General features: G+C 36.6%; 2 protein-coding genes across 5 annotated transcripts in view; both read left to right on the top strand.

Annotated features, from left to right (window-relative positions):
• The first annotated feature begins 56 nt into the window (after window positions 1-56).
• On the top strand, window positions 57-6,222 carry LOC307159465 (uncharacterized protein). Its single transcript, XM_079872867.1, has 10 exons — window positions 57-179; window positions 518-648; window positions 740-778; window positions 1,466-1,615; window positions 1,701-1,821; window positions 3,323-3,535; window positions 3,614-3,697; window positions 4,340-4,481; window positions 4,639-4,801; window positions 5,070-6,222. Coding segments are annotated over exons 3-10 (1,104 nt in total). The 5' UTR covers window positions 57-179; window positions 518-648; window positions 740-776; the 3' UTR covers window positions 5,299-6,222.
• Window positions 6,223-6,382: 160 nt separating this feature from the next.
• Window positions 6,383-25,063, top strand: part of wdfy3 (WD repeat and FYVE domain containing 3) — a 76,889-nt gene continuing 58,208 nt past the window's right edge. For 3 of the 4 annotated variants that reach the window (XM_079870396.1, XM_079870397.1, XM_079870399.1), the window contains exons 1-4: window positions 10,684-10,847; window positions 20,522-20,732; window positions 22,586-22,709; window positions 23,909-24,018. In XM_079870396.1, coding sequence (XP_079726522.1) covers window positions 10,819-10,847; window positions 20,522-20,732; window positions 22,586-22,709; window positions 23,909-24,018 — 474 coding nt within the window. In that variant the 5' untranslated portion in view covers window positions 10,684-10,818. Of the gene's footprint in view, window positions 6,594-10,683; window positions 10,848-20,521; window positions 20,733-22,585; window positions 22,710-23,908; window positions 24,019-25,063 lie in introns of those variants that run through there. The other variant, XM_079870398.1, reaches the window with a different exon arrangement.

Below are 25,063 nucleotides of genomic sequence, written 5' to 3' on the forward strand. Positions count from 1 at the left end.
TTTTTTATCTAAACGGCAGTTGTGCGTTTGAGTTGACAAGCATATTTGTCCCGCCCACGTGAGCCAACGAGCCAATAAGAAACATTGTATGCTATCTGCGCATGCTAAAGAAAGAAGTAGTCAGGAAGTTCATGCAGTGAATGCATCCATCTGGGCTTACGGGACACTGTCATCTGCAGGTGATCTGCCTTGACACAATGTACTCTTTGCACCACTAATGTTCTGGTTTCAATACATGTTGAACTATCTTTTACTATGTAGCTAAATCCAAGATACAGTCATTATGTAACAAATGCAATGTCAACCTTGTTCATTTTGATCTGCTTGCGACTTTTCTAATGCATAATCAAGCCTTGCGAATCCTTCTTACGTTTTGAAGAACATTGTAATGGGAAAGTCTTGCTGTAGACAGCTAACACAAGAGATACGTTGTTAGATACTATACATTATGCACATTGTTATTGTTCTCTTCAATATCAGTCCTTACAAACCTTTCATTTTTTGTCTATTTTAAAAGTAATTGTATGCTGGTGCATTCGTTTGGATAAAGAGAGAAGAGAGCCCACAGACTGTATCTTCATGTAGGAGGCGCTGTTGACATTAAGAATACATACTATCGGGAAGAAAAAAAGAAAGTCGTTCTCCTGGGTAGGTTGCTAATAGATTCTGAAATAGTATCTGATTCTATGCATCTATGTACTGTATATTTACTATAATCAGAGTCCTTTTGCTACTCCAGGTATTAGAACTAACAACCAGCAGCTGGCATAAAAATAATGTAAGTATCATGTTAAAATAATGTCATTCAACATACAAGAATCGTACAGTTGTTTGAGGTGATTTAATACTTTTATTCAGCAAGGATACATTAAACGGATCAAAAGTGCCAGTAAAGACTATTACATTGTTAAAACGTTTTGAATGCTAAATGCTAAAAGAAAAATCTATTTCAAAGAAACGCTTTGGGGGATAAAACTGTACTTTTGAACTTTCCGTTCATCAAAGAATCCTGAAAAAAAATTCATCACCATTTCCACATATAATTAAGCAGCACAACCGTTTTGAGTATTGATAAGAAATGTTTCTTGAGCAGTAAATGAGCATGAATGATTTCTGAAGTAGCATGCCACACTAAAGACTGAAAATGCACTACCATTACAGGATTAAATTACATTTAAAAATATATTAAAATAGAAAGTTATTCAAAGTGTATAATATTTCACAATATTTTTTACTGCATTTTTTTTTTATCAAATAAATGCAGATTTGTTGAGCATAAACATTAAAAAATGTAACCAGCAGTTGGCATGAAAAAAATGATATAATTATCATGTTAAAATAATGTCATACAACATAGAAGAGTCATAAATAGTTCAGGTGAGTAGTGCATATTATTAATGTTCATCATTATACTGAATAATTATACCCTAATGTGATATAAATGATGTTGTTATTTCTGTTTCAGGATTGTATTGAAATGCTATCTCTCTCTTCCATTGGTGGCAGGGGCATTATTAGTGGGCCTTCCTTACAGCATCTCTCTGGTTGCCCAGTGGCTCTATGGCTGGCCCAGTAAACCAGGGTACCAAAAATATTTAGAGGCTGTCAAACCAAGGTGACACAGCATTAACATTTTGATGCTACTCTACTTTAATTATAGGCTTTTTAAATAATGCCGATGTTTCTTGTACTCCCCGCAGACGCATATACTGCCTGACAAGAGCCGTGCTTGAAATGCTGAAGTATCTGCAGTATGGCAAACTGTATTTTCAGTGGAAACTGTGGTACAGTAATGACAAAAATAACAAGCACTATGTGAAAGTTAGTTCTATTTTTATATATTCCTGTTAAAGTGTAAAGAAAGGGTGTGGTTTATTTAGCCACAGGGCACACAGTGAGCTATACAGTACAAGTCAAGTCACATTTATTTATATAGCGCTTTTTACAATACAGATTGTTTCAAAGCAGCTTTACAGAGATAACAGGAAAAGAATGCAAAAAAGTTTGTTTCAGAGTACAGAGGCACAGAGAGAGAAAGTTTAAGAAACAAAGCTACTATTAGGTCTAAATTTAGGACAGTGATAATTCTTTGAGTTTTGTGATGCAACATGAACCGCAATATTAAAATGTTTTGAAAATGTACTTTGTCATGAACTGCTCCGGAGACGCAAAGGCTGTGGATCCAAACGCAGTAGTTTCTTAAAGGAGTAGTTCACTTTAAAATGAAAATTAGCCCATGATTTACTCACCCTCAAGCCATCCTAGGTGTATATGACTTTCTTCTCTCAGACGAATACAATCAGAGTTATATTAATAAACACCCTTACGCTTCTGAGCTTTATAATGGTAGTGCTTTGCAACCATCAGATTGAAGCTCAAAAAAGTGCATCCATCCATTATAAAAGAACTCCACACGACTCCGGGGGGTTAATAAAGGCCTTCTGAAGCAAAGCGATGAGATGTCTAAGAAAAATATTCATATTTAACACGCTACAAAAGTAAAATTCTAGCTTCCGGCCAAACAGCCAAAAGCAGTCTACTTGCGTATAAAGCGCAACTTACGCCAACTCATGACATCAGAAGTAGCGTAGTGCGTCATGGCGTAGTGTAAATATCAGCAGTATGTCACATTACTCTCATAAGTTGCACTTTACACTTAAGTCAAATCCATATGTTCATTTGGCCGGAAGCTAGTTATTTTACTTTAGAAAGTTTTAAATATGAATATTTTTCTTACACAAACTCATCGTTTTGCTTCAGAAGGCCTTTATTAACTTTATTATTTTCTTTTATAATGGATGCACTTCTTTGAGCTTCAATCTGATGGTTGCAATGCACTGCCAAAGCTCAGAAGCGTCAGGTGTTTATTAAAATAACTCTGATTGTACTCATCTGAAAGAAGAAAGTCACACACCTAGGATGGCTTGAGGGGGAGTAAATCATGGGCTAATTTTCATTTTAAAGTGAACTCCTTTGAGGTTAATCCAAAACCACAGGGCAAACAATCCAGATAGCAACAGGGTCCAAGACACAGGCAAACCGGCAGAAGATTGGGACCATAACACAGGAAACCAGAAAAGCACTCAGATATGCCGTGGTGATACAAACAAGACTTCAGAATGAGTGAGTGAAAACACAGAGCCTATAAAAGACAAACACAAACGAGTTAATCACACACAGGTGGAAGTAATGAGACCTAATGAGTCCAGGCAATGTTTTATGGGAAGTGTAGTTAATGATGGGAAAGCAAAGGAGAAGGGAGGATTGCCCTCTAGTGGAAATTTCTATTTTACTATTTCATTGTTGTTCTGTCCTTTTCTAGGGCATCACCTTTGGTCGGCGAGGGAATAAGTTAGATTTATATTATTCACCAAGCATGGGCCATTCTGATGCTGCTCCTGTACCGGTGGTTGTATTTGTGTACGGAGGAGCCTGGGGTTCAGGAGACCGCTCTATTTACTGCCTGTTAGCCTTACAAATGGCAAAAGAGCTTAATGCCTCTGTAATATGTCCTGATTATTCCATATTTCCAAAGGTAAACCGCCTATAAATATTTTTTATTTACTTTTTTAGTGTGGATTTTTTTTTTTTTTAATGTGTGCTGTGTTTTTAGGGAAATGTGTTAAATATGATTCAAGACATTAGTGACAGTTTGCTGTGGGTGAGAGAAAAGGGGCATGCGTACAATCTTGATCAGGTAAGTTTCCTGTTCCATGAACTTAACAGAATGTTAAATGTTGTAAAAACTGTTAAAACTGCATCACAAATGCCAATTTAACAGTTCAGCATTACTCAATGCACTTTGTAATATTAACTTTTTAATGTTTAATATTAGCACTCTAATATTTCAAAGTGCTTTCATTGTACACTACCATTCAAAAGTTTGAGGTGTGTTCTTTTATTCAACAAATATGCATTAAATAAATAGAAAGTGGCAAAGACTTTTACATTGTTACAAACCATTCTATTGTTCTTTTGAAATGTCTATTTATCAAGGAATCCTAAAAAATGCATCACGTGTTCCACAAAATTATCAAATGATGTTTCTTGAGCAGCAAATCAGCATATTAGAATGATTTTTGAATGATCATCTGAAAGTAATGGCTATCACAGGAATAAAGTGTACTTTAAAATATATGAAAATAGAAAACAGTTATCTCAATAAATTGTAACAATATTACTGTTTTTACTGTATGTTTGTGAGCGCAAGAGATTTCTTTCAAAACATTTTTTCCCAAACTTTTAAACGGTAGTGTATATTTTCTATGCTATTTTGTAATAAAACAGTTTCACCTAGGAAATCTTCATCTAATTCTGAACCTACACTTTTTTAATGCAGGACAACATCATATTAATAGGTCATTCAGCAGGGGCTCATCTGTGTTCCATTACCACACTGTTTCTGGTGAACAATGTAGAAGAATTGTTCATTGAGACCAACAAACAGAGAGATCTTGTATCTGCCATTAAAGGAATCATAGGTAAATCAAAGCTCCAGATTTATTATGTTTCTTGTATTATGATTGTTGCTTATTTAGCATAGCGGTTGCCCTGTTAATTTAGTTTGTTTTTAGAAAAAAACATGATCAAGTAAAGCAATATTTTTCATTCATGTTGTGTTTTTTGTCTTTGTAATAGGTCTGAGTGGTGTTTACAGTATAATGGATCATTATAAGCATGAGAAAATGCGGGCTGTTGAATATGTGTCAACTATGCACAAAGCTATGGATGGTGTGGAGAACTTTGATTATTATTCACCAACATCATTACTCAAGAAATTGAATAAGGATCAGTTGAAACGGTATGATGACAGTTATTGCATATTTCTATTTACACATTAACAACTGCTGAAGCAGCAATACGTTCATTGTTTTCTTTGTATCACTATAGTAAATTAGCCAACTTGTTAGATTGCCAATGCAGTTTACCAAGTAAAGGTCACAAGTACAGTACAGAAAGATGCAGAATACAGTCAGGGTGTTGAATTAAGCTCTGTGTTATGTTAGCTACTGTGAGGGTCAGAGCAATTAACTGTAAACGCTTTATAATTTGCTGTGATTTTCTTGCAGCGTTCCTCCAGTGGGTTTGCTCCATGGAACCAATGACATCATAGTTCCGGCGGAATCATCAGTGATGTTCTCTGAGCTCCTGACTTCTCTTTCTGTCAGTATGTCTCTTTATCTAATACCTAAAATGAACCACACCGAGATGGTCACTGACCTTATGGCTCCAGACAGGCACTTTTACCATTCTGTTTATGGCTGTATTAAACAGGAGTACAGTAAATTTCAGGGTTAGGTCGATTCATATTTTTCATTAGTCATAAAATTACTAATATAATTTTCTAATATGCCAAACAGTCATTATCCTTAAGTCATTATATGTTCTTTAGAGTTTAATTGTAAGTTTACATTCAAGTTCTGATGATGTTTTCCTCTGAAATGTTTAATTTTCCATCAAAATGTGTTCAATAAGATGAAAACGTTAGCTCTGTGCTTGTTCATTTAAATAAAAAAAATAATCTGTTTAAAAATCTACCTTTTAAGTGTAATTAAATGCAACGAAAAGAGATTGTTCCAGTGAAAACAGGAAGAATTAATGAATAAAGATACAATTATGTTTCGCATTCGAAAATGCAGTATGCTTGGAGAAATACTGCATTCTTATACATATATTTTATGTTTACTTGTGTAAATTCTTCTATAATGTTTATTTGAATCATGCATAAATGTTTCTCTTTGTGTTCTACTTACAGAATTAGTCATTTGGTTATTGATCTTCTTTTGTTTGTTTGCCATTCACAGTTGATGCCACATGATCTTAGATTGAATAACATATGCTTCAGCTGTGCATGCTGTAGAAATGTTATTGATTTATATTTGCTTTTGTCATGACTGATGAAATGTTGTTGCCAAGAACACAATTATGTCCCTAATCGGGTGTTTAGACCAGCATTGAATATTCACCTTATAAGCAAACTGCTCCTTATTGTGGGAGCATATGCTTATGATATCTTAGGAATGTAAAATGGATGTAACATAAAGTTATAGCACAGTTGTAGGATTTATTATTATTGAGAAACGTGTTTGTATTACAAGTGAATATATTTACATATTGATTGCACTGAAACTGTAACATCAGCATCATGTAAAAGTGACATTCCTTTCTTCTTTTATTGCTGTGGCAGTGAAAGTGCATTAAACAAACACTATAAATTCTGACAGATTGGCCTTCGATTATTACCTGACCAGAGTAAAAAAACGTTCCTCCAAATTTAAACGCAGAGCTGCATCGTTGTGGCCAGTAGGCAGCAGGAGTCGCTGTTTCCCGTGTAATTAAAGTACTACAGCGAGCACTGGGAGGCAGCGTCTCCCACACCGCTGAGATCTGAAGTAGTGCTGGAGCTGGGACGAGCTCAAGCCTGTGTTGTTTGGGATGTCGAGGATTAAATATGGCCACTAGCTATCTGATCTAACAGAACCAGTAACCGCTTCAGAAAGCACTGGCATCACCCGTGAAATATGGATGGGAAGAGCGCAAGAGGATCTCTTTAAAGTGCTTCTCACTGACGCTTGAACACATCGGCTGGTCTGGTGAGTTCTCATGGATATGCGGATACACTGGAGACATGCAAAACACATACACTCTGCCCACTGGCGCTAGCTTCCTTCCTTCCAAAATACAGCTTCCTTTCTTTGCATCTTTCTAGATATGTAAATATGTTATTCGGTTTATATAAATGGCATTCAATGCAATCCAGCTGTGTGAAAATGAAGCGCACAGCTCGGCATGTATTGGTTGTGTGTAGCCGGGGCTGGCTAGCTTTGGCTAGGAGAGGAGGACTCCGCTAGCCTGTTAGCTGCTGGCAAATAATCACTCATCTGGAGAAAATTCACAAATACGATCGTTTATTATTGTTTACCTAGAGTTAATCATATGCGTGATTATTATGACTTATTTTTTAGGTTATTTAGGTTATGTTTGGTGAGCTGTAATTGTCGTACTGTCACTGAAGATATCGCCTCATCCCGACTGTATTGAATTTTATTTGTGGTTCATGTCAGTTTGTAATATAATAATAATATGTTGTTTTGTAGTCTGGTTCATGTGTGTTGCTACTCGCTCATGTAATTCCTATTTTCCTTTTCCTATATATTTTTTTCATGATGGCCGTTATTTATTTTTCTTTTATTTTCCCCCCGTTTAATTCTAATTAGCCTATAGGGTGTCTATTTTATAAAGCGTGTATAACGTTACCTTTCTGTGATTTTTACGGCATAGTGGTAAAGTCTGTGTAGTGTTGACTGTCCGGCTGTGTACCCCAATTTCCCACACTGGGTCAGTTGTCTGTCCGTTTGTCTGTCTATCTATCTAACGTTACACATGGACACTCATGAAGGCTGAAACTAATCCCAGTCAATCATCATTCAAGTGGAGGCCATGGTGAATTATTGGGACACGGTGTAATGGTGAAGTGGTGGACAGCTGCATCAGGTAGAGGTCATGGACTCATGAACAGCTGTGTGTGGCCTTCATACCTCCAGGCTGCTCATGCCATTTAATTTGTGTTGTGTGTTTTGGTGAGGGTATATACAGAACTGTGAATAAGATAAGAGACAGACTATTATTGTGGTTTTATTATATCAACACACCATCCTTTGTATTGTGCAAGTCATTCTGTGATTTTATCCCAGGGCCATCATAATATTGGCTTGGGGCCAAATCAGTCAATCATGACATAATTGCCCCTATTTAGAGGCTATAAACCTAGTTTTCAGTTTTTCTTTACTTTTACTATTAAACCTTGTTTGACTTTGTCACTGTCTTGTAACAAACAATGTAAATTTAAATGTCATTACATGATGGTATTACAGTGGCTAGTGCATCACATTTAAAGGGTTAGTTCACCCAAAAATTAAAATTCTGTCATTAATTTCATACCCTAATGTCGTTTTAAATCCGTAAGACTTTCGTTCATCTTCGGAACACAAATGAAGATATTTTTAATAAAATCTGTGCCAGTTCTGTCCCTCCATTGAACTACCATTTTGATGCTTCAAAAAGTTCGTAAAGAGATCGAAAAAACGAATCCATATGAATTGAGTGGTTTAGTCCAAATTTTCTGAAGAGACACGATCACTTTATATGATGTACAGATTGAATTAGGCTTTTATTCACATATAAACATTGATCAGCGAACATAATGCTCAACCCAAACCTCTTGCAGAAGCTCAAACGTGCTGCGTAACACAAGAATGAACCTCATTGGTTCTTGCAGAAGCTCAAACGTGCTGCGTAACACGAGAATGAACCTCATTGGTTCTTGCAGAAGCTCAAACGTGCTGCGTAACACGAGAATGAACCTCATTGGTTCTTGCAGAAGCTCAAACGTGCTGCGTAACACGAGAATGAACCTCATTGGTTCTTGCAGAAGCTCAAACGTGCTGCGTAACACGAGAATGAACCTCATTGGTTCTTGCAGAAGCTCAAACGTGCTGCGTAACACGAGAATGAACCTCATTGGTTCTTGCAGAAGCTCAAACGTGCTGCGTAACACGAGAATGAACCTCATTGGTTCTTGCAGAAGCTCAAACGTGCTGCGTAACACGAGAATGAACCTCATTGGTTCTTGCAGAAGCTCAAACGTGCTGCGTAACACGAGAATGAACCTCATTGGTTCTTGCAGAAGCTCAAACGTGCTGCGTAACACGAGAATGAACCTCATTGGTTCTTGCAGAAGCTCAAACGTGCTGCGTAACACGAGAATGAACCTCATTGGTTCTTGCGGAAGCTCAAACGTGCTGCATAACACGAGAATGAACCTCATTGGTTCTTGCAGAAGCTCAAACGTGCTGCGTAACACGAGAATGAACCTCATTGGTTCTCGCACGTCAGACGAACATGCTTGAGCTTCCGTTTACCACAACTGATGTGTGAGTTGATGAATGTTTATTTGTGAATAAAAGCCTAATTCAATCTGTTCATCATATAAAGCGATCGTGTCTCTTCAGAAAATTTTGACTAAATCGCTCAATTCATATGGATTAGTTTTGCAATCTCTTTATGAACTTTTTGAAGCGTCAAAGTGACAATTGCATAGCTTTCTATGGATGGACTGAAAGCTCTCAGATTTCATCAAAAATATCTTCATTTCCGAAGATGAACTAAAGAATTACTGGTTTGAAACGACATGAGGGTGAGTAATTAATGACTGAATTTTCATTTTTGGGTGAACTATCCCTAAGATTTAGCCCAAGTCATTTAGTAAACCTAATGTAAAAAACGTGTCTGTAAAAAATGGATGTGAGTTCACACAGGATGTATAACTAAAGGTATGTTGCTTGATAATGTCTCGTGCAGTGGACTTCCAGGGTATTTGACCATCTTAAGTGAGATTCGCACGCAGGGAGCATTAGTGTTCAGTCTAGCATAAGAAGCCAGTGTACATCAATATCTCTTTACAGGAAATGGAGATGGGAAATGTACCCAACACATACTCAATACTACAAAGTTTGGCTAAAATTAATTTAGTGAAAATGAGTTAATGCTCTGGATTTCTTTTTTTTATCAACCTAATTAACTTCAGGTTTGATTTCTGTGCAGCTGTTTTCAAGTACAAAACACATTTAAAACAATGTTTAAATGCAGTTATTATTCTCATGGCTCACATAACAAAAAGAGCCATTTATTTTCATATTAAAACATTTATTACTAAATGTAGGGACTTTCAGTATTACTAAACATATCAGTTGGAATATTTCTAGAGTAACACACACACGTGTGTATGTGAAACTATTGATCATTTATTTTTATATTTATTTCCATATGTTATGTTGTGATACCTAAAACTATACCTTGGTGTCATTCTAAATGAATGTTTTGTCAAGTGAAGTGAGTCGTGCTCGCTGCTCGGTGTGTATCAGCACTCAGCGTCACACATTACACATGTGATATTTTACACAATTCGAACTTCAAGCTGTTACTGTTGACCAAATGACATTGTTGGAAACATGACTCGCATATATGCAAAGAACTTTAGCCGAAGCATTTTGTGTCATGAATCGGTGCCATTAAAACCCTTCTACAGATTAAGCGTCACCTCTGTGCTTTTTGAACAAAGCTTCTCTTCATTAATGTCGTTGTGAGCTGCTTTTGATCTTAATGTCCTCAGACTGTTCTTCAGTGCTTTGCTGCAATCAAATTTTCGAAGTGCCGTTATTGTTTTCATATCTGTTTGAAAAAAGGCCCCTTACGTAATATTTGAATCTTCAGTGATATCTCATGTTTGCACTGGATTGTAGTTGTTGGATATTTTCGAGTGGTTCAGGTTATTTAGTAGGTAATGTTCCAGTGTTCAGCAGTGTGTAGCCTAATTCCTCAAAATCAGATGACTGACTTCCCCTTTTCGAAATATCCAGAGCTAGACTAGAGTCATTACCCTGATCTGTTGATCGATTTTAGTTTTTATTTTACAACGTGATCATTTCATAACCGCCATCTGCTCTTTAAATGTTATCGATGAATCCCCCTGTACTGCCGATTTGGTATCTCCTGGTATGACACTGGTCACCCCCCCCCCCATGATGTAGCCACGTGGTAGAGCTGGTGACAGGGAGGATCAGCTGTGCCAGTCCCTGCAGGCTTGGCTCTCTGGTACACACACAGGTCTCCTGGCAGTGCCAGCAAAGAGCGTGAATCGGCACTCGCTCCCACAGCGTCCTCTGCCTTCTCTCATTTTCCTAGTCGACACGGCACAAATTACAAAGGGTTGTTTTCTCAGCAATCTCTGGATCTAAATTACCTCTGTAACAACGAGGGATGCTTGCAGAGCACCGGGAGAACAGTAGGTATGGAAAAAAAACATGTTTGATCAGTGTGTCTCCATGGTGACAAGGCGTTTGTTTACAGTTTAGAGCCGTGTGTCATGGATTTATTTGCTGCGATGGTGGTCTTGAAATGGCTTCTTACTTTCCGCTGAGGTTTCTGGCAACGCTTCGGTTAGAGAATCACACATTTTTGAATGCCACGTGAAATTCTTGTATAATTAAGGGCTGTTGAAGGTATAACAGATGAGTAGGCAAATGACAGATGGCACAGCTAGTGAAGCGATGGTGGCGTTTCTCCCGAAGGAATGATGGTGTGGAGCAACAAGAGGTTGCTGAGAGTTTCAGATGTAAGAAAGGGTTAGATCTCTTTTTTTGAAGTAATAAGCTGCTTGCATCATGCACTGTGGGCGTAAATGTTTTCATCACTGCTTCATCCTGGCAGTCATTCTTTCATTCTTTTTTGAAGACTTCAAGCACCTGGTTTCTGGCTGCTCATTGCGAATCAGGTCAAGACACGTTTGAAACCAAGGGCTTCATTAGACTCTGACTCATTCAACACTGTTTACACAGGAAGGGCTCTTGGCTTCAAGAGATAGATGTTGATTTGGGTGTGAGGTAACCGGTGATGGTGGTAAATATTAAGATCATTATTTTGGACCATGTCACTTCAGCTTGTTACTGTTCACAGTTATTACGTCACCAGTTTATGTCATCCTCCCCAGATTTAAACAGTGATTTACTGACTTTTGAGAAGATTTCACCTAAATGGGGATTAAAGGAGGTTTTTGCTGGACAAAAAGTTGTATTATCTTTGTTCATGTGTAAAGATGACCTAAAGGTTTCAGTCTAGATAAGTAGTAGGTTGTCAATCATCAGGTTGGAGTTGGAATGCTAAACTACTGCTACCTAGTCTGCATGATCATGTCACCTGTGGTGAGATGAATTTCACAGGAGATTCTTACTATACTCCATTTAGAAACAATAACAACATTGCAACTTTATTTTCAGTAAACTTTTTTGCCTTTGTACTGGTTTTGTTGAGTGTTGCATCTCTTATTGTATTGATATTCTTCTTGTATTGAGCACTGCATGCACTTCTTGTTGACTCTTGAGGGTTAGAAGTGCTTGAATTGTATTGCGTAAATATAATTAAACTAAATATTGGAGGTTGCTTTGGTTCAAAATGTATGTTCTTGCTTGGCATCTTCCAAGAACTTAAAAATGATAAATGTGGTAATTCGTTGCTATTGGTAAATCTGTCCAACAACCTTGTAATAGTGCTCTAATGTTTAAAGGTTTGGTTAGTTAGATTTTTTTAATTGTTTTATTTTTTTGTGAAAGAAATAAATACATTTATTTAGAAAGGATGCATTAAACTGATTTATAATGTTACAGATTATTTATATTCTATTGAACTTTCTATTCATCAAAGAATCCTGAAAGAATGTGTCTCTATTTCCACAAAAATATGAACTTTCTGATAATAAGAGAGTTAATAATTAATAATAATAAGAAATGTTACTTGAGCACCAAATCATCATATTAAAATGATTTCTGAAGGATCATGTGACACTGAAGATTGAAGTAATGTCTGCTGAAAATTTAGCTTTGTCATCCCAGGAATAAATTACACTTTAAAATATATTCAAAAAGAAAACATTTATTTTAAATTTTAGCTACTAATATTTCACAATATTACTGTTTTCACTGTTTTTGGTGAGCGTAAAGCATTAATATAGTACCAACCCCAAACTTTTGAATCAGAGTCTATAAATAAGACTTTGGGCTAGCTTTTTTGTTATTTTGCTTCGTTTATCTTTTTTAATCAGTTACCTCACAGAATGGCTACGCAGAATTAAATAGTTTTAAATAGAATTAAATCATTTGTTGTTGTATAGACTAGACATTCATTTGTTGATTTATACATTTTAAGTTATAACTGCTGGCACATTGAAAGAAAAAAACAATAATAACAATTTAAGTGGTTGTTGACCAAATATTGTGGGAACTAGGGATGTCAACTTACTAGGGGCTGTCAAGCGATTCAAATGTTTTATCTAATTAATTACACAATGTGGTGATTAATTAATCAAATTAATTCGAGAAATTATCCCCAAAAGATAATTTAAAGTCATTATTGTGTTAAATGAGAAAAACATCAAATAGACACAAAAAGTAGCTTTATAAAATGTTTATTTTTTATTTTTATTTGATTGAACAAAATGTATTAAACATGAACTTTTAGGCTTCAATGGCCATGAGGGTGAGTCAAATTATTATTATTTTTTTGGGTTAACTATACTTTTAATGAATTTTTTTATTAATATGGATTTTTTTTATTTTTGTGAAATTATACTCTAAATAAGAAACTAAAACTGCCAGTAGGTGGCGATAAATGTCATTGAGTAATTCATTCTTCCGATTTGTTCAAACGGCTGATTCATTCAGAAATTAAGTAAATGGCTCTCTTTATGAATGGGTATTTAGCAAGCGGCAACATTCTAATCTGAAAAATGAAGCCTACCCAGAATTGCGAAAAACTGCAATACATCGAAAATCCGCTAGGGGAAGGTCCCAAAAGGGAGCAAATGTCCATAGCCCCCATGTTAAAATGTCCGTTTTCACAGCATAAATTCATGTTTTTACAGGTTGGTCCCATGGACTTTTATTGTATTTTTCGATAGGTTCCGAGTGCCTGACAACTGTGAGGGGGGTGAATTTTTTTCTAACTCGTTAGTTTAGATAGTATTTAGATATAAAATGTATGCCAAATAAGGGCGTGGTTAACTTTGATTGACAGCTTGATCGACAGCTGATAACGAGCATAGGCTGCGCCAAGGAGAATGACAACATAAGAAGCGCCATTTTTTAATTTACAGTTGAAATATAATACTACTGTTTCTGTATCATGAAATGTAGTTTTAAGAGTTTTTCAGGCGAGAATGTAGTTGTTTAAAGCTCAAATCTGTGGTTTATTTATAAAGATTTATGAAAATTTGATCCAGGTTGTGAGATGCAGGCGATCACCGGGCGCTCGGCGCTCATGTACCCCGCCTGGAACAGCCTTTCCTCGGATAGTTGTTCTGACGTTTGCCGCTGACTCTGTGTATATCTAACGGGCGATTTTTGGTCTCGTGAATCTATAATTTGTTCCCTGGCCAATCGTTTTGGCTGAGGGCTAAGTTAAGTGAAGTTTCATAACTATAAGCTATTTAACTTTACCGTTGTATGGTTAGACTAGAGCGCTGACTTTGTATGTTTGACTGAATTGTTTGCTTTATTTGTATAGCTTCTTGTACCTTTTACTTATTATACTTCTTTTATAATGGCTAATATTGATAAACTGAAATTTAACAAAAAGAGACTGGGTTGAGTTTTGTCATTTTAAATTTTAATACAACGATGATCTGTAATGTTGTTTACTGCAACATCTGTTGTTTAGTACAAATGCACATATTGCCTGGACCATATTAAAATGTTTAATATTTTTATTTTATATTAATCGAAAAGAGGCAGGGTTGTGTTTTATAGGGATGTCCATATTTTTTACAGTCTATGGTATTTAGCTATGTTTCCATCCAAAGTTGCGAATTTAACTTATGTGTAAAATTGGAATAGCGCATAAAACATTTGCGAATAAAGCACCGTTTCCATCCAGTAAGCCAGAGAGAATAAAATCGTCACTTCCTGATAAACTGCCGCTAAATACTCGCGCCTCAGAGCGCGCAGACGAAATGCAATAAAGTTATCTTGCTTTTAGAGGTGGATTCCTGCTGTTTGGGAAAGCAGTTGTGTAAGACAGCTCTGGCAGGTAATTATACCGAACCACTATGACCCATTGTAGCAAAATTTGCATCAGCATTTCAGATGAGCAAAATGTCAAAATAACATGATGCTGCTGTGCAACAAGAACAGTCCAGTGGTTAGTCCAGTTATGCCGTCCCATTGCAAAGTCTTTTTTGATGCGCATCGGGGAAATGATTCTGTAAATGTGTTTCCATCGTAGTTTATGTGCATGTTTTCTCATCGAATAAAATGTTTGTGCACATTTTTTGAATTTGTTCATCATCTGCTCAACTAGCAGAATACAACGAGCATATTTATTTCAATTAGAGGCCAAACTATACCAAAGTATTTGTATAAAAAATAGCCACTGACATACATGTAAACCGTATACACATGATGCTTTTGCGCCACGTTTTGGTTTGTAACTGCGAAACCTTAGTAAACCATAGTAGATCATATATCTTTATTTAGAGCAAGTGGTCTCGAACGAGCCCAGAGCCAACATAAGACAATACGTAGATTGTGGAGTGACATGCCATGCTGCTTGGCTAAAGCTATAGACCTTATGTAGCCCCGCCCCTTTTTAGCGCTGCGCTCGTTGTCTTTTGACTTCCGGTCTGTATTTTCACAGTGATCTTGCGTATTTATGAATGAACGGCTCGTTTTAAAATCTTCCCGGTCTACTGACATTTGTTAAGACATCTGCTTTAAACATTACAATCCTCATGATAACTTTCGTTAACTTTACATGAAGTAAATCCACTTCAAAAGCTAATTACTCCTGGACAGCAATGCCATAGAAATATACAGAGCGACTGCAAAAACGGAAGTTCAAAGACAATATTCTAAAGATGGCGGCGCCCTCGTTTCTCTGGCGCATAAGGTCTATAGAACTTCCACGATCATGGCGGCGTCATTTGAAATTTCAACCAATGAAAAAGGCTGAATCCAAAATTACCCTCATTCACTATTCCCTACGTTAGTCCACTGAAGGAGTGAATGAAAAGGAGAGAGCGAATTCGGACAGCCGTTGAGCGTACATCGATTATACACTCGTTATTGCAGTGCAATGTGGGATTGAATAAGTGCACTCAATAACGTCCACTATGGTTCTGGACACCACTATAAATGCCCTATTTAAGGGTATAGGGGGCGATTTCGGATTCAGCCTAGATCTCGGGTGGTTGTGAGTGAATATAGTGGTATTAGGGATGTGCAGAGACTAATCGGACACTGTTTTACAGCTGGAGCGCGCTTGGATTGGTTTGATCGCTCAGATTGACAGATCTTGATTTACCATGCGCCATAGAATAGGAGCACACACTGGAAGATAAATTGGTTGGTTTTAATTAATAATTAAAACCAACCATAATTAACCACACTCCTTGGTTAATTTTGTTTAGAAATAAATGGCTAGCCTACCAATCCATTGCAAGGCTTGAAGACATTAATACACTTCTAGTACTGTCTACTGTAAGTACTGCATGCTCAGGTCATTTTTCCTTGTGTGTCTGCTGCACGTGTTTTGCGCATGAACCGCACGTGCCTCAAAACTACGCACTTAACAATGACCTTGCTTAATCGACCACCGACAAGTTTATTGACATTTTTGACCTGATTATTGACAATCGATTAATCGTAGACATCCATAGTAGGAACTCAGAGGTTTATATGTGTTCAGGAATCCAGTGGGCTGTTTCGAATTGAGACTGCTGACACTGTCGCCTGTTGTTGACTTGTAGCCTCTATTGGGAAATGTTCCCCTCACTTCTGCATTTCCATCACCCATTACAGTGGCAGAGATGTGGGGTTTGTGTTTACGTCACTCAATATTCCCAAGAGTCTTTGAAAGGCTTTGAGGAGGCTGAAGCGGTGCCTTTTTTCTCTCTCCGAACAGTCCTTCGGAGCTTACTTTGCTTTCTCAGACGGTCATTGGAGCTGGCAGCCCTCTAAGAAATGCCATGAAAGACTTAAAGCGTAAAAGGCTTAGCCACATTTTACTGAAGATTTCATGTCCCAGCAACCTTACGCCCCACGGATTACTCATTGAGGAAGGACACATAGACTAAGGTGAATTCAATATTTTTTTTTTCATTTTTGAAACACCTGTTAACAATTATAATTCAAGTTACACCTTGTTGCAACCACTGTCTAAGCACAAAAGCATGTTTTATGTTCAAACACAAAAACAGAGTCTACATTTGTAGTGGCGGACAGTTTATTTCATGATAAATAAAATGAAAGACATGTCAATAAAATGAAGGGCAAAAGGATTTCTTTCTTCTTTTTTTTCGTGCCCCCCTGAATCTACTTCCGAAGTTCTGACTTTTTTTGTTGTTGTTGTAACACAAAAGGGCGAAATATAAACTCAAGAAAAAATTACCTGCACAAATGTTCACTTAGCCTTTCAGGGCTTCTGTACTGATATCAGCCATTCAAGCACAAAATCTGCTTTCTCTCATCTCTTGATTTTAAAGTTCAAAAACAAATTTCATATTTGCCATAATTTGCAAAGTCTGAGTCCCTGAGTCCCTTGCAATTGGCGATTTCATGGATGAGAATTACTCAACTAATGCAACCATTCAAGGCTCATCTATCTTAGTACAATAATTGTTGTTATTTATAATTAAAATGTATTTTTCCCCATGGATTTATTGCTCTGTTTCGGATATAATGCTTTGTACTTTGGGGACGATGTGCTCCCCCAATGTCCATAGACCTGGATAGGATGATGGGGGTGCTTGACAACTGCCATAGATAAGAAAGGTCTGGAATGGTAAAGAACGACTGGTCCTCATTAACACTTACATGACCTGATGTTTATGTTGTCTTTACCAGTAGGAGGCCAAAGCATTTGTATGTCAATTTTAAGAGTGTTACTGTTATGTCTAGCTGATTTGTGTTTATTATGTTGGATTAAGAAATAATTACTGGTGTCTTGAGAGCTCAGCATTCTTGCTATTATAACAATCATAATGGTGACTGAAATCTGAGAAACTAAATAAGCTTTGAATGTTTAATGACTAGGAAAAGGAACTGCTCTTGATGTATAGGCTAAACACCGTTGTACTTTCTTACTCAGCAGAAATCATAGTACTTGAGGTGTTTATCTTGCAATTGGTTCTGTACCTGAAATTAAGAATGATTGGGTTGCAAAACCACAATTGACTATTGGCCACATGAGAGAAATGCTAAGCAATTTTTGTTTTACACAGGGCACAGGGCTTTTTTAATTACATTTATCTCACCTAAATGTAAGGTCACTCTATGTAGGCTATTTGTGTTTTTTACAATGGGTTAATTTTGTTGCGCCTGAGTTTACACACAGCACAATGAAGCTTGATTTCAACCTTGAATTGAATACAAAATAAACAAGAACAAATAAACAAATTACAAGCTGAAGCACGAATTAATAAAATAAAAATACAAATTAAATAAAGAGTGCTTTAAAGGGATAGTTCACTTTGAAATTAAATTTTGGCATGTTTTAGCTTACCTCAAGGGCATCCAAGATGTAGGTGTCTTTTTTTCCGCAGTAGTTTCAATTTTGATATTTTTAGGTCAAACCGTTCTTGTCTATCAGTCATATAATGCAGGTCTATGGTCACCCCCTCAAAGAGCATGCACAGAGAAGTCCAAATTAAACAATTCCCCATCGTAAGTACACATTGATGGCCTAAGACACGAAACGAGCGGTTTGTGTGAGAAAACTAACAGTATTTATATTGTTTTTACCACTTGTACACAACCACGTCCAAGTGATCTTAGGGCGCGCGCTTCCTGGTTCTGGCTTAGTCTGCGCAAGCGCCGGAAAGCGCCGGAAGTGATCTCTCGCGTGTGTACGTCACTCAGGAAGCACGCGCGCCCTCAGATCACTTGGACGTGGTTGTGTACAAGATATAAATACTGTTTGTTTTCTCACACAAACCGCTCGTTTCGTGTCTTAGGCCATTAATGTGTACTTACGATGGGGAATTGTTTAATTTGGACTCTGTGCATGCTCTTTGAGGTGGTGACCATAGACTTGCATTATATAACTGACAGACAAGAACGGTTTGACCTAAAAATATCAAAATTGAAACTACTGCGGAAACAAAGACACCTACATCTTGGATCCTAAAACATACCAAAATTTAATTTCAAAGTGAACTATCCCTTTAAGGTTTTTCAGGTAGGTCTAACAGTATTCAGGTACATGAACAGTACAGAAATTGAATAAATTGAATGTTTCATTAAATATAGATGAATTCTTCTCGTTATCTTTTGTTCTTTTATTAACATTAATGACAGACTGCAGCAGGTTTATTACGCTGCTGTCACTTTAAGCACTAATGTAGGGATTCATTGTACTGATACACGTGTTTTCTTTCTACTATTTATGTTCACTTAAGACATAACCCTCTGTGTCTGTGAATACTCGCCAAGATGTGCATTTTGACATAGTTTTGTGCGTTTCTGACCATTTAAGCGCAATAAGCCGCGAAAAAGCACTCAGTTTGGTACTCGCGAGCTGTTTGAGAGGCGATTTTATGTAGAGCGCACAGAAAACCGTCTCTCAGAAAGTATGTGAGAAGATGCAGTAGCGTTGAATCACTCTCGCTGTTTGTGAAATTATGTCTCTCAGAAAGTTTTCAAATGACTGATTTGATCTGATAATCTGTGTGGATTAATTTGCTCATTCAACCAGCTAATTGAATAAATGTTTGTGGGAATTTCCCGCTTTAAAAGCGTGAAACCTGCAGCGATTGTATAAATTGATGCACAATACCCGCAATCCTGGGCCAGGTGTGGCATTTTAGCAACTTTATAATTGTTCAAGTTTGGTCTGCTTGGATGAATGGACAGTTTTGGATTATTAAAACAATTTTACTGAATCACAATGCCATGAAATCTTTCTTGTGGTCTGAGCAGACACAGAATAATAATAATAACCATTTGTTACATAGAATAGTATCCAAAAATTCAGGAGCCTGGATACAGTGCAGGTATTTTTAGTTAGATGGATGCAGTCAGTGTTGCTCTGGATCGTCTCATGTTTCCCGCCTTCAAGTGTTGCTGACTTTCTCAGTTGCTGTAGATGTCTGCGGTTGTTCCCGTCTAAGAATCTGCTTCAACTCACAGATGTTAAGCTTTTTGCTGAGGGCATTGCTGAAACATAAATGTTTTATAACAGCACCTAACTGGCTCAAGTAAATGTCTGTCAGATGCGTGTCCTATTTTCCATGTGCTCGCCAGCTTCAGCAGATGATGTAAAGTTATTGTGTGGCTTCTTTGTTTTCCCTAAATTCTGTAACCATTACCCAGTTGGATCTGATTCATGACTCACTGTGTGGAGCACAGCAAGACATAGGAAGATAACCGTTTGTCAACACTGTTTGTCCAGAAAGCAATGCTTGATTACAGGAAATAAAATGCATAAATGATGATAATAATAATAATAACTGAAAGAAAACAATTGATACAATTTTTATGAAGTATACCAATAGCCCAGGGGCCTCCTGTCGAGACCTATTTGTGGCAAAAAAGTGATACAAATTGTCTGTATGTACAGTTATATATGAGTCTTGTTGCTTTATACTTAGTTAAGTTTGCCTTTATCACCGTGTCCTTGAACTGAACCTGAATAATATCTTGGATCCAATTTTGTTTGCATGTCCTGCAGTATTTCTGTACCTGCAGCAGAATCTTCACTAGAGGAACTCCGACAGAAGCAGTTCACTGCAAAAAATAAACAGGCTGAATTTGATCTGCAATTTGAAGCTACCATATCACGTCACATTAGAAGTGGACTTTTACAGTCGACGATCAATTTCCCTGACATCTTGTTATTTTTCCTCCTCCTCACCCTCCCCTTTTCATTTCCTCCATTTCACGAAACCTCTCTTTTATCTGTGTGTCTGCTCTCTCAGGGCTGGCTTCGGCCTCAAGAAGCCTCTAAAGATGAATATGGTGAAGAGGATCATGGGGAGGCCGCGGCAGGAGGAGTGCAGCCCGCAGGACAACGCGCTGGGACTCATGCACCTGCGCCGCCTCTTCTCCGAGCTCTGCCACCCGCCGCGCCACATGACACAAAAGGAGCAGGAGGAGAAGCTCTACATGATGCTGCCTGTTTTCAACCGGGTGAGAGAAAGAGAGAGAGCTGTTTACTTAAAGAGACAGCATCATCACCTAATATGCATCAGGATAATGCGATTTATTCATAAGAGGCAGACTGAATGTAGAGGGATTCACAAAGATACAGGCTCTCAAGTCAAAATGCATTAAAAGAAGTGACAAGTGAAATGGACACGATTGTATTGCACTGCTAATGCTAAATGTAACCCGTGGTGACTTTTATTTATTTATTGTTTTGTTACCATTAAACGTCAGTTTAGAGACATTTTCACGGGCACCACCATTAAATAAAACTATTATAAATTTAGTTTGTTTTGCGGCGTATCTTTATCAAAAAACTATTTAATTCTTATTTATATTCTAAGATTATGATATTATGTTTTTCATTAAATATTCTTTCTGAAAAAGAGAAAGAATTACAAGAAATCATTAGTTATAATTGCACTGATAACTGGAAATTGTAAAGCTATAATGTGACTGACAGCTGTAAATTTCATAATTTTTGCTGAAAATCTACATTTTTACACCACTGTTCGCTAGTTTGTGGTCAGTAAGAATTTTCTGGGGGAGAATTTAATACTTTTATTCAACAACAAGGATGCATCAAATTGATCAAAAGTGATTGTAAAGACTTTTATATTGTTGCAGAAAAATAAATTCTCCTCTTTTGAACATTGTATTCATCAAAGAATCCTGAAAAAAAAACAATCACTAAAATATTTTTTTAATAGTATTTAAGTAGTCTTTTTAACATTAATAATAAGAAGAAATATTTCTTGAGCACCAAATCATCATATTAGAATGATTTCTGAAGGATCGTGTGACACTGGAGTAATGATGCTGAAAATTCAGCTTTGATCACAGGAATAAAATACATTTTAAAATAGAAAACAGTTATTTTAAATTGTAATATTTCACAATATTACTATTTTTACTGTATTTGATGTATTTCTGATTGAAATGAATGCAGGATTGGTGGGCATAAGAGACTTCTTTCAAAAACATCAAAAAAATCTTTAAACTTTTGAAAGGTAGTGTACATGTATATGCCATAATCAGTCTGTATATTGTTTGAAAGCAAGAACATTAAAACATTTTCTTCTTTTATTTTTAAATCACTATAGAGATTTTGTCCAAAACCTGTCATTAAACCAAATGATCCACACTTTGCTTTTGATGTTAACTTAAACAATGAGAAGAAGTGAACCAGCAGTGACTACTTCATTTACAAAGGCTAAGTAGTCGTTATGACATCAAGTGACTCTCACAGGCTGGAGAAGAGCATGATGGTGCTAATCATCCAGCATTGATTATGCAGAAACACTGTAGATGACCTCATCATTGTGCATGAAAGAGCGCTGACCTGCTGCAGCCTGTATGCATTTTAAGAGCACTTGTAGAAGTGAGATGAAACATGCTCTCTATTTACAAAGCTGTCATACTTCATTAAGTGTTTTAGACCCATCTGAAACAATGCACATCAGAATTAATACCGCAGTGTCTATCTAGATTTTGATTTCTTCAAACAGTGAGAGGACTGACATGATAGATTTAAGCATGGCAGTCTTGCGCGCGCCTCTTATGAATGTTTGTGGTTTATACTAATTTGATTGGACACTCGGCCTGTGAGCCAAATGCTGAAGGGCAGTTTTCAGAGCTCCTGTGAATGTCTTATCTTTGCTGCAATGAAAGATGAATAACTCTACAAACCGAGCATACGGCTCTTTAGACATCAAGGGAGCAATTGCTGTGATTAAATCTCAGCTTTAACTCAACAGGTCCACATCTTTGTAGAGGAGAAAAAAAGAACTACATGAAAAGAAGGTTGTAAATGGTGTTTGTGTGTGTGTGTGTGACAGGTGTTTGGGAATGCTCCACCGAGCTCCATGAATGAGAAGTTTTCAGACCTGCTGCAGTTCACTACGCAAGTGTCCAGGTTGATGGTGACTGAGATCAGACGGAGAGCATCTAATAAATCAACAGGTACTTCAACTATCTATTTCCTGATATGTTATACCCACCTTTCCCGATCCAATCAATTTTCGATGGGTTAAAACAAGTCTCACCCTTTTTTTCTCTCGTTTATGTAATAATAAACACTCAAACTGAGTTATACAAACATTTAAATTGAATATAAAAACTGCCTTATGTGCACTTTTTAATAACAGAATTATGGGTAACACTTTACAATATGGTCTCATTTGTTAACATTAATTAATGGATTAACTAACACAAACTAACAATGAACAATATATTTTTTACAGCATGTATTATCCTTTGTTAACATTAGCTAATTTTAGTTCACTGTGCTTTAACTAATGTTAACAGACACAACTTTTAAGATTAGTAAATGCTGTAGAACTATTGTTCATTGTTAGTTCATGTTATCTAATGTAGTTAGTTAATGTTAACTAATGAAACCTTATTGCAAAGTTTTGCTGAATTATGTTTCTACTACAATTTGTTGTTTTAATTTTGGTGCATCACTAGTTTATAACTGCTTTATACCGGTCTTGCTTTAATAGCTGTGTTTATGACTGAGGAAGACTGGGCTTGGTCTCAGAGTCACTCTGCTGTCCACACACTGTGTTGGCAGCTTGTCTTGGCACACGGTGTACAGTAATGTTTATTTTTGGTGATGTAATCTGCATATGCTGCATAGATTCACAAAACCCAGACCGAGCATGTCATGAAACAAGTAATTGCTTAAGCGTTTTAGTATGTTTTATACCGTCTATTAAACATCTTGTGTTTAACACTTGCTTTTTTTTTCAAACTGTAGTCATAGCATTGATGCAACAAAACGCATAACGTAATAATATTGTATTTATTCTGTATGTCAAATTTATTGTATTTTTATGACTATGGATTTTACAAAATGATATAATTACATTTTTGTTGGAGCAGAAAATAATATTCTTCTGAGTAAATCTTGTCCTTTGTGAATTCATTGGGGTGTCACAGTATTGCATCTCAAAATGAGGCTGCAATGGATGAATGAGAAACGAAACCGCCTGCATGTCATCACCTCTAATTGACTCGGCGTCCTTCCCCAGATGAGGCCAGTCACACACAAGCTGACGTGTGAAAATGGATTTGATCCACTTGCACAGACTGTTAAACGCGTCAGTGATTCTGTTTGTGTGTGTGTGTGTGTGTGTGTTTGTGTGCTCCTCCCACAGAGGCGGCCAGCAGAGCCATTGTCCAGTTTCTGGAGGTAAATCAGAGCGAGGAGGCGAGCCGTGGCTGGATGCTTCTGAACACCATCAACCTGCTGGCCTCCTCAGGACAGGTCTGTATGTTTAATGTGCATCAGATGAAACAATCACAAGATGCATGAAACATGAAAACATATTTGATTAGCACTAGAAAAATATATACAGAGACAGTTTGTTTTTTAAAGAAGTCTGTAATGTTCACCATGGCTACATTTATTATACAGTATAATACAGTAAAAATACAGTAAAAACTGTAATATTGTGAAATATTATTACAATTTAAAATAAATTGTATTTATAATTGAAAATATTTTAAAATGTGATGTATACCTGTAATGGCATCATTACTCCAGTCTTCAGTGTCACATGATCCTTCTGAAATCATTCTAATAAGCTTATTTAGTTCTCAAGAAACAAGTCTTATTATCAATGTTGAAAACAGTCGTGCTGCTGAATTTTTTTGGGTGGAAACTGTAATAATTTTTTTCAGGTTTTTTTGATGAATAGAGAGTTCAAAAGAACAGCATTTATTTTGTTTTTATTCAGCCATTATTTTCCTTTATTCTGGCATTACATGTTTTACCCACCCACATCGCTTGGATTTCAGTGTTTATTTACCCAAATTTTATATTTCTAGAAAACAAAATGAAACGTTTTCTTAGAACTTTATGTGAATTCTTTTGATAAAATACATCATGAAATATAATCTCACCTGGGTACAGGTGCATTGGAGCTACCATTATCATCAAGCCAATCTATGCAGATAAAGAGGTTTTTAAAGGGATAGTTCACCCAGAAATACATTTTTTTTTCATCATTTGCTCACCCTCATGTTGTTCCAAACCTGTATGAATTTCTTTCATCTGTTGAACACACACAATAAATGATATTTTAAAGAATGTTGGTAACCAGACAGTTGACTGTAGCTATTGACTTCCATAGTATTTTTTTTAGGGCTGGGAATCGATTAAAAAAAATTAACTAATTAATTGCACAATTTGCTCTAATTAATTGCAATTAATTGCATTTCCCGCAAGCTTGTAATCATCAATATTTCAACTTAGAATCACCTAATTAAATTAAACAACAGAGGGAAAAAAAGGAACAGAAAATAGCCCT

Source organism: Squalius cephalus (genome assembly GCF_949319135.1).
Source record: "Squalius cephalus genome assembly, chromosome: 5".
NCBI classification, from domain to species: Eukaryota; Metazoa; Chordata; class Actinopteri; order Cypriniformes; family Leuciscidae; genus Squalius; species Squalius cephalus.

Bases quoted from the DNA above. Each gene is read 5' to 3' on its own strand.
- LOC307159465 (XM_079872867.1), top strand. The intron at 3,698-4,339 runs GTAAGTTTCCTG...TTTTTAATGCAG, and splicing joins ATGCGTACAATCTTGATCAG to GACAACATCATATTAATAGG. The intron at 4,482-4,638 runs GTAAATCAAAGC...TCTTTGTAATAG, and splicing joins TGCCATTAAAGGAATCATAG to GTCTGAGTGGTGTTTACAGT.